The 10321-nt window shown below is 35.6% G+C and overlaps 2 protein-coding genes across 5 annotated transcripts; one reads left to right on the forward strand and one right to left on the reverse strand.

The window, feature by feature from the left end:
• LOC127971639 (protein RD3-like) lies at nucleotides 1–3412 on the forward strand. The gene is made up of 3 exons (XM_052574808.1): nucleotides 1–285; nucleotides 1259–1560; nucleotides 2441–3412. The coding sequence occupies exons 2-3, from the start codon at nucleotides 1259–1261 to the stop codon at nucleotides 2802–2804; spliced, it is 666 nt and encodes a 221-aa protein (XP_052430768.1). The 5' UTR covers nucleotides 1–285; the 3' UTR covers nucleotides 2805–3412.
• LOC127971638 (syntaxin-5) lies at nucleotides 3400–9802 on the reverse strand. 4 transcript variants are annotated; one of them, XM_052574803.1, is made up of 12 exons: nucleotides 9656–9754; nucleotides 8782–8842; nucleotides 8414–8671; nucleotides 7723–7790; nucleotides 7543–7598; nucleotides 7288–7358; nucleotides 6978–7094; nucleotides 6729–6785; nucleotides 6392–6473; nucleotides 5871–5977; nucleotides 5629–5750; nucleotides 3400–5414 (listed from the first exon to the last, which is right to left on the reverse strand). In XM_052574803.1, the coding sequence occupies exons 3-12, from the start codon at nucleotides 8480–8482 to the stop codon at nucleotides 5255–5257; spliced, it is 909 nt and encodes a 302-aa protein (XP_052430763.1). In that variant the 5' UTR covers nucleotides 8483–8671; nucleotides 8782–8842; nucleotides 9656–9754; the 3' UTR covers nucleotides 3400–5254. The 4 variants fall into 4 exon arrangements, with proteins under 4 accessions (XP_052430763.1, XP_052430767.1, XP_052430764.1 ...); XM_052574807.1 differs by having other exon boundaries at nucleotides 9432–9737; XM_052574804.1 differs by lacking the exon at nucleotides 8782–8842 and having other exon boundaries at nucleotides 9656–9802.
• Nucleotides 9803–10321: the final 519 nt, after the last annotated feature.

Consider the following 10321-nt stretch of genomic DNA (forward strand, 5'->3'; position numbering starts at 1 on the left):
CAGTGCATTAATTCTGTGCACACGTTACACACGAGAAGATATTGTGCAATCAGCTCCTGTGGATGAGCAGGAGATCGCAACATATACCAGCTTGTGTATTTATATAGGATTACATACACACATTTACAGTGTCTAAAACAGCACAAAGGAGAGCGGTCTTCCTGGAGAGCTTAGATTGGATACCAAACCCTGGAATTTAATATTTTGGATCTACATTTACATCTTTGTGTCCAATTTGAAGACATTTTACATTAAAACGGGAATAAAACTCACGTTATCTGAAAGGTAATATCCTTTTTTGCAACTTCAGTATATATACGTGTGTTTGTGTGTGTATGTGTGTGTATATATATATATATATATATATATATAATTTTGCATTTGCAAAATAAAATTCAGCTGCTATATCAGAGTGTGGCTATTTACATTTGTTCTCCTATTTTTGTTGCTTTGTGTCCTGCTCCTGTACTTTAACTTTTGTTGAACATCCAAATGTTTTTATGTTTTTGAATAATAGCTACAAGTAACACAATAAAGATATTTAAACCCTGAGCTAATTTGCACTGGATAATTATCCAGTTAACTATATGAAATACAATGTTTTGATAATTATCTACGCACGAGTACAAGGGTGCAAATGCATGCTTTATAGTACAATCCTATACAGGGTGCAAACTGTATATTACACAATACTATTTAGCACTGAAACAGGCCTTTAAATGTGGACCAAACTGTCAGACATTCACTAGATATGTCTATATAAAACATGAATAATCTGAGGGATCAAAAAGTTTTTTTGTTTTTGTTTGTTTTTTACAAATAATTATAATAAAAACATATACAAGAAATTGTTATAATTATTAATCTATAAACAATAAAAGTAATAATAGTAGTTAAATTGAATTATATTATTATAATATAATTAATTTATATTAATAAATTAATTTGTAATTATAAAATATTGCATTATCACCAATATTATCATATTAGACATTACATGTTTAAAATTAGTATACTGTATGTATACATTTAGATTGACAGACAGACAAGATAGATAGATAGATAGATAGATAGATAGATAGATAGATAGATAATCAGTTTGACTTGGTATTAGTGCACCAAATACAGTTTGATGTAATTTCTACATTTTTAACAAAAAAAATAAATAAAAAAAAGTCTGTAAAATAAATTGTAAACAGTGCTCACTGTTCAAATCTGAAGGTTATAACTCAAATCTGAATGGTTGTTGCTCTCACAGATGTTTCCCTGGTCAGTAGTGTTTTCCCTGGAGCCTAAGGTTCCCGGCCAGCGCACTTCAGAGGAGCTGGTGTCCAACACCTTGATGCTGGAGCTGGGTGCCGTGGTGAAACGGACCGAGCGAATCAGGCTGGAGAAGGCAGCAGAGACTCGCAGACGCCGCAGATCTTCCTCTGTAGACTACAGCTGGCTGGCCGGCCCTCAGCCACACGTCCACTACGAGCTCACGCCAGGAGACGTGCTGGAGCTGCAGGACCTCTGCGCACAGATCCCACCTCACCTGTGCGGCCCCGTCATCGTCAGGTGACTATCAGTGTTTTTCAGCATCACTCAGATTATATATTAATTGTATGAATAGTTTGAATGAGGTTTTTATAGTTTTATTTTTTATTTTAAGTCTTGTGATAGTTTGTTTATTTAGTTAATTTTTTATTTCGTTTTGGGTTTTTCAGTACCCCAAGTAAAACTAAATGGAAATAAGAAATTTTTCATTGGCAACAACTTAAGCTTAAATAAAACAAGATTTAGTCATATTTTATGTAAGTGAAATTATATGTATGTGTTAGTGTATTTTTATATGTGAATTTGTGTGTGCATGTTATAAATAAATAGAATAAATAAAATTAATCTTATTTCAGTTAGTTTATTTTAATATCATGAATACTATATATATATATAAATATATATATATATATATATATATATAAATATATATATATACACATATATATATACTATTAGAATATTAGAATTGGTAGTAAACAAATAGCTTGTTACACACTGAATTAAACATTACATTTGAAAAGACTAAACTGAATTTTCTTGTAAAAATATTCACTACAATAATCTTTTTTACTTACTGTGATTATTTTATACAAGGTAAATGTACAATGAGTTATTTTTATATTTTCCATTTTAATTTTGGTTATTTTGTCTTTTTCTTTACATCTGTATTATTTCAGACAGTTTTAGTTATTTTAGTACATCAGATAAACTAATAAAAAATGAGAAGTATTTCCTTGGAAACTAACTGAAAGTTCCATTTATTTTCTTAATATTTTATTTTATTTCCATCAAGATTTATAGTAAACAAAAATGTTTCACGCTGGTATAGTTTTACTTAACCCTGGTAGGTATTGCCCAGTAAGACATAGTGACCGAGGTTTTGATGTTTGTTTGAAAGGTTCAGGAAGCTAGTGTCAGAGTTTGAGCCGGAGGTGCATGACGTCCCCAAACTGTTCCGGGGCGTCCTAAGAAAGTGCCTGGACGAGCTTCAGGGAGACGCAGCGCTCCAGAATCGGGTGTACCGTTGGGAAAAACAGCACAGCAAGAGCCTCTCCTTCGTTACGTTTCGATCCAAGTTCGGCACCCGGAACCATGGGAAGGGAAGCTTCGGTGGTTCCCACAACAACCTGCAAGAGGAAAACACATGGTCTGATGAAGACGAGGAAGCAGCTGAACAGGTGACAACCGTCATGCGCACCAGGAAGGGACGGAGCCTCAGCATGCCAGAGATCACTCCTCCCGAGCAGACGGCCCAGTGCTGAACAAGAGGAAGAGATGGAGAGAAAGACAGAGGAAAGAAGGATTCAAAAAGCTTGAAGGAAATGTAGCCTTCAAGGTAAGTTGGCAATGGAGGAGGAAGAAAAAAGGTGGTGGCAAAGAATCAGAGAAGGGAAGAAAATCAGATTCTAGGAGACATCCTGAAAGACTAAAGCTTACGCTTTCAGATTGCAAGACAAACATCGAACTAAAGAACACTGGCCTAGCCTTTTTTTTTTTTTTACTTTCTAATGTGTGCTTAAATATTTAGAATATTTAGATGTAAATATAAATGTGAATATCCGGCATGTGTATTTTCAAAGCTAAATTTTTCTGTGACAGTGAAGCTCACAAAACCTGTCAAGAAAAAGTCCAGGTCAAATTTCTGAAAAAAAAAAAAAAAATAGATAAAATAATATTTATATTTTATCTGTAAATTGTACACTTTTTAAGTAATACATAAAAAAAATAAAACCCTCCAAAGGTGAAATGTGCAGCTGAATTATTAAAACAATGTCAGCTTTCTTCTTATTTTGGTGCGACATATTCCATTTTGTGAGATTCACTCCACAAAAATCACAAAAGCAACATTAGCCATAATTAGTTTCTCAGATGGGTTTTAATATGTACTGTTTGTCCTTACATTACAACAGTGTTTGCTCAGTTTATACAAGAGATGCAGACCATTCAGCTAAAAAAGCCTGGAAACGGGAGTCCCCATAAAAAAGTGCTCATTAAATAATCACTGTACATCGTTCATGAGTTTGATTTGAGATAGTGTGGCATGTGAGAGAGAAAGTCTGTGATTTACCAAATTAGAAAGTTTGACCTAGAAAATCCTGCTTCTAAGTGAAGAAGACATCATGTCTGCCAGCTCCCTTTCCGGTTTCATTATTCACAGCATGAAGGAGCTGATCTTCGGTTCTTTGTGCAGGCGGCCAGAATGTTCATCCGGCCAAAGCTGCTCCTCACAAATGAAGGAAACACATCCAGCGTTCAGTTCTCAGAGTACCGGTCGGTTTCATCACCAAACATATCCTGATGTAATGAATGAGCCGTTTATAGCTTTAGACCTGTCTGGAGTCTCTTTGGGCTACTTAAACCACAGTATGATCTTTTAAATTCTATAGTACTGTATAAAACTCTGGTCTTCATTCGCACCTTGTTTATTCCTGCACAAAGCAAAATCATAAGACCAGGCAATTTCCTTGAACTCCTTCTTGTGTATTTGGCAGAATAAAAGAAAGAAAAAAAGAAACAAACTGAAATTCTCTAAACAGTATATAACATTACAGACCCCATATTTACAGAGCCTGCAATCAAAAGGCCTTAACACAAGAAAGAAGAATCTGATGAAAATGATCAGAAAATATCAGACTTATATTTCCCCACCCACAAAAGAAAAATGTCTATTTTTTTAGGACCATCAAAATATATATCTTTTTTTGCATTGTGGCATTATCTTAATGACAACTAAGCACATTTCCCCCCAAATTCCCATAAATGTAATGTGAAAGAAAAATATTCAATTTATAAATATATTTGTACATTTATTATAAGTACATAATAAGGTAGCATTGTTTGTACTTAATTTAATTCATACTATTATTAATAATTAAAATAAAAATCATGCTAGATATAGCCTAATAAATATCATTATACAGTATTTTTTTCACATTACATATAAGAACTTAGTTTTCATAAAAAAAGTCATAAAGGTCCTAGAAACATCACTTTTTGTATTAATTATTTTTCCTATCAAATTTTGGGGGGTAAAATATGACTGATATTTCTTTGTGAGATTCACTTATAAGTTGCAAATAACTGCCTGTATTTATGATATAAATACAATAACAATATTAATAAAGATTAATGGGGGAATTATTATTATCAGGAGTATTTTATGAGGATAACCAGGTCACATTTAATTCAAAGGAAAAAAAGAAAAAAAATATTGTTATCGCTGATTCCGGATAACATTGAGAAATACCAACTAAAGCAGTTTGGAGAATCAAACCACTTGGGGAAAAAGCCTTCTCTTTTAATATGCGATCATTAATAACAAACGAAGGCTCAACTATTCATTCAGATGTAGATGAAGCTTAAAGAGAACAGAGTGAATCAGAACACTACCTCTCTCTCTCTCTCTCTCTCTCGCTCTCTCTTTTTTATAAATACACAGTAAATCTCAGGTCCTCCTTCATCAGCATCATCCTCCATCACCCTCTAGTGCAAGAGAGTGAAAGTCGACAGTGACAGAATTAACATCTGACTCAAGTCCCTCTGACTAAAATCATCCCACCCCACCACACCCTCCCCCCGGGAGCCAGAGTCCCCTGTGGCACAGTCTACTTGTGTTTTTGCACATTCGCCCATAAGTCCATAACCTTCTCCTCCCTCCTTCAAAACCTTTGGCTCCGTTTTCATCCCTCCTTACACTCAAGGTCGCTCCTTCTCAGGCGAGGAAGACCACAAAGATGATGAAGAAGATGATGAGAACGAGGAATATCTTGATCATGAGCCAGCGATTGGAGGAGACAGACTGGAAGTACTTCAGTATCTCAGTGTGGGCCATTTCCACATTCAGCTGGGTGTCCTCCACATTGGCGTCAATCCTGGAATATTTGCACACATCAACTTTTAATCACAAATGCAAGTGAAACTCTCACACTGACTTAAAAAAATAAAATACTACTGCTGCTGTAACTGTTTGTGTGTGGTTTGGTTTATACAGCATGTATCTGAAGCATGTACTGTGCTGCTGAGTCTGTGGTTTTGGAGTATGTTATGCCTGTGGTGTGTGTGTGTGTGTGTGTGTGGTTGTCTGACCTCTGAATCGTCTCTTCCTGCTCTTTGACCATGTGGGCCAGCTGTTGAAAGATGGAACCCAACTCCACAATGGTGGTCTCGATGTTCTGCATGGTATCTGCTCGGCTCTGGATATACGAGTCCTACAAGAACATAAACAGACATTTGATGTTGAAATCAATCATTAAACATAGTCTCAAACCTTCAGCTCCAAACAGCAGCCTAGACTGCATTCAGTTCCTGATTTCCTGTGAGACTGATACCTGTTCATCGATGAGCTGCAGCTGCATAGGGTTTGCTCTAGAGTCCATGTCGATGGCCACCTCTCCTCCCAGACTCCTGGACTCATCCTGCATCAGAACGGAGCTGTCTGCGAGAGCCAAGACATTGAAAACTATTAAATACAGAATAAAGACTCCAAGTTTACAAACAAAACCATGAGACACTTCGAAGAATATGACTAGGTGAAAAATTATGTCACTACATAACTAGCATTATTCCATAGTTGTGAGTGATCAATTTACTATGAAGAAAATATTTATACAGAATGAGTAAATGTGTCTAAAGGTTTTCTGCTGATGGCACTGTAGTGAATTATTGTATTGGCACAATCAAACACTATTCTAGAATATTAACTAGCAATAAATCATAATAGTTTGACTCATTATGGAGATCTATCTGAAATCAAAAGGCAAATGCTGGAACCTAAAGGGATAAATGTTCAGATGTGTGAACCACAAAATCAAAATCAAATGAAAACAGCAGTACTGAAGAGGTGACATACTGAAGTTATTGGTGAGCAGAGGAGAGGCTGAGGCAGGGGCCTGGGAGAAATGCTCTCTTCTGCTGCGCTGCTGCTTCAGATTCTGAACACACGATAGGACAGATATGCCTCAGTTTAAAAAATAAAATAGCATTCGCTCATTAAATGTCTCTTGTACAACACAAGTTATTTAAACAAAATAAAACTGACATGAAAATCATACGAAAGAGCAGGTGGTTTCATAGGACCGTGGTGAACAGTAAACATACTTAAAATTATTTAAAAGCCTAACAACAGCTTGGCATGAAACTGATTATGTTATAAAATTGTGGCACTGATCATAAAAAAAGACACTCACCTCTGTTCTCACTTCCAGGACTGACTTGAAATCGTTTGACATTGATGCCAGCTTGGACTGCAACACAAACATTTACAGATATAACTGTTCTTTAGCAGGAAAATGAAAGGTGTGGTAGTCATCTCATGTCAATCAAAATGAGATCAACCACATCTACTGTCTGTCTACAGCTAGGGATATCAGAGATAACGCTTCCTGGAGAGTCTGGAATACCTGTGCACTGCAGCAATATCAGATATAAGATTGTACCTGCAGGGAGACAACAATTGTGTTGGAATGTGTCTGGATGTGGCGGCCGTTTTGCCCACTGCGGGATCGTACAAGGTCTTGCAGCTGCGCTATCTGCTTGTTCAGACTGTTGATGTCCTGATGAGAGACACAGACGGCATATATCAGATCACTGCAAGAGGTTTGCTCCTACACAGTATTATAGTTAGCTGAAAGATTCTGGTAAAAACAGATACCATAACAGGCAACTTCAAAGTCGATAGTGAAAGTGAAAAAGTGAAATAAGTAAGAACTGAGATATATGGAGAATGACAACAGAGATGTCACTGACCTGTTTAATGATGTACGTTAGTTCCTCAATCTCCACTGCTTTATCATCGAACAAAGACTTCCTCTTAGCCACTAGGAGTGAGGGAGGAATAAAAGTTTATAATGACACCAGACCATAAAGTGCAAGAAATTGATAACTCAATCATATTAGACCCCAAACTAAACTAGGGGATTGCCAAATAACCATGGACAAGCATCAGAACAATACTGTTAAAATGCACATTCGTACATCACCAATAAGGGTCATGTTACTCACAAATTGTAAGCTTTTCAAGCTTGGCAAACGTGTTGCTCAAGTCTTTCCCAATTCGCCTGTTATGGAGAAAAAGAAACAAGGTTTCAGCGGGGCAAAGTTTTGAGGAAGAAAGATCAGGAACAGTTTCCCTGAGACAAAAAAAAAAAAAAACCAAATAAAAACATAGATATGAACTCTTACTTGGCCATAAGAGTGAAGTCACTGCGCTGTTTAATGGCATTAATGGCAGGTTTAGTGTGAGTCCCATTCTGAAAAGACAGAGAAATTTTTTTTTTTTTTTTTTACCAAAAATATAAATGTTTTGTTATTATGCACCAATATTAACAGCATATAAAAGATATCAGTTCAGCCAAACATTTACTCACCCCCAGACCTTCCAAAATGTTTTTTTTTTTTTTTTTTTTTTATCAGCACAGATTTGGAGAAATTTATCATTATAAACAGCTGATAAAAACATGACAACAGTGGGAATCGTGGCATATTGTGATGTTTTTGTCAGCTGTTTGGTTTCTCATTCTGTGATGTAATGCTGAATTTATGTTCCAATAAAACAGATAAACAACACCACCACCTCATCTACATCTTGTATGGCCTGAAGGTGAATAAATTGAGCAAAGAGTAACATGAAAATCTAAAAATATGATGAGAAATTTTTTACTTCCATGGAACAGCGAAGGAAATCTAAGGCAGAACCTTGTGTTTTTGACTATCCTTTCAAAAACTTTTAATGTAAAGTGTAATATTACTCTATCCTTAATTTTATTACTTTATATTTACACATAGTTTTAAGCATTTGTGAAAACCACTGCAGAGTTCACTGAATATCCTTTGTAAGACACTATGTTTGCAGATGTATTTAATATTGTCATACCTGTAACTGTCTCCCCTGCAGTGACTTACAAGCCGACTGGAACTCAAGTGTGCGGTCCCGACACGTCATGATAATGCTGCAGAGCCTCCTTCTCTAAATGATATCAGGACGTTTTTGTGTGACAGTGAGTCTAAAGCAATCCGGATGCTGTAAAATTCTCCGCTGGTGTCTTTATGAGGCCAAAGCAAACACTTCAGACTTCAGATGTTACTAAGAGCTTGGAAGAGCGGACTGTTCTTCAGCAACTCCGCACATTATCTGAGGATCAAAGAATGATTTAATCAATCACCTGAACTTTGATTGTCATTGCTGAGAGGAGACTAAACAATGTTTTAGAAAGCATTTAGAAACTTAAAGGGAAAGTTCACCTAAAAATTCTGTCATTTACTCATCCTCAAGCTGTTCAAAACCAGAATGAGTTTATTTCTTCTGTTGAGCACAAAACATTATATATTTGAAGAATTTTGGTAACCCAAGGAGTTGATGGTATCTATTGACTTCTTTAGTTTTCTATCACCACCATAATATGAAAGTCAATGGCTACCGTCAACATTTTGTTATTGTTTGGTTTTAGTAAATGATCAAAATTATCCTTTTTTTGATTACAAAATATTAAAACAAATGTCTATAAATTATGCATTTACTTTTCCTATAACTGATTTTCAACCACTTGGAGTCAAATTCAACACTCTAGGTACATGGCTGCTGTCTGTGAATCCAGATCAAATAAGCAACTTAGGTAAACACACTTGTGTGGATGACATTCCCACATCTGTTTATATACCGATCCCAACACCTCAGCTAACCCTTCTTTATAATATCAAAAAAGAAACCCACTCTAGATAATGTTTACAAGTAAGCAGATCATCAGTCATATGAGCAGAGAGGTGAACTGAACTCATGTTATCGGATTATAGGCCACCTAGAATATTCTGGCTTCGCAGATAAACATTTAATAACACAATTTAATGAAGTACAGCTCATTCTTCGCGAAGATATATTACAAACTTTTACTTACATGTTCTAAACACGAATTATATCCTTCAAGGTGTTAACAGGTTTGTTTACGTCTGTATAGAGACTGAACCCGTCTTCAGTCCAGCAGTAACGTTACGCATTCCTTTGGGCGCTAATTGGCCCAAAACTCGACAATGTCTGTCTTAATTTTAACTATAAACACTCCAGATGGACCTTAAGCACTCGCTAACACATTCCTGACATGGGTTATAATCGTTTACTCACGGTTACAGTATCATTTCGTCGTTTTTTCAGTATTCCCGGCTTGTCGATATTACGGAGGTGGGGGTTTCAGTTCCAGTCCTTACCACTTCCGGTGTGCGTAACGTCACTGCCACGTCCTCGATTGCGCACGCGCACTGCCACTTTCCGAAAGCGTGACTTGTGACGCAGATAATACATTTTGTGCGATAGGACCTTGAAACGGGCATTTCTAATTGTATTTAATTTAAACATAATTAGAGTTTAGTTTTTACGTTTTCCAGTTTGTTTGTTTTCCCAGTAGGCCTATGCATTTATTTATTTTTGTTTAAATATTTTAAAGCACGCTCACTCTTTTATGTTTAATCTAGTTTTAATTATCTTAAGCTGTCACTTACCAAAATTACTGTTTTGTAAACCAATTACCGGTAATTAAATAACGAAATTCACGGACCTATCTACTGATGCTTTTGGTTCTCCCAACCACGTGACATCTGTGTTTATTATTTATGAATTAATTGAAACTAAAATATTTTATATTTAAAATAGGGCTGGTGCCATGGAAATAAATTTAATTTTAGTTTTAGTTGGTCCTATTATTATTGTTATCTTTATTTAACAACAACAGAATAAATACATTTTTAAATGTAAAAAATATATTTTATATAAAAAATAATATTTAAAAAAAAA

Source organism: Carassius gibelio, chromosome B14 (genome assembly GCF_023724105.1).
Source record: "Carassius gibelio isolate Cgi1373 ecotype wild population from Czech Republic chromosome B14, carGib1.2-hapl.c, whole genome shotgun sequence".
In the NCBI taxonomy this organism is placed as follows: domain Eukaryota; kingdom Metazoa; phylum Chordata; class Actinopteri; order Cypriniformes; family Cyprinidae; genus Carassius; species Carassius gibelio.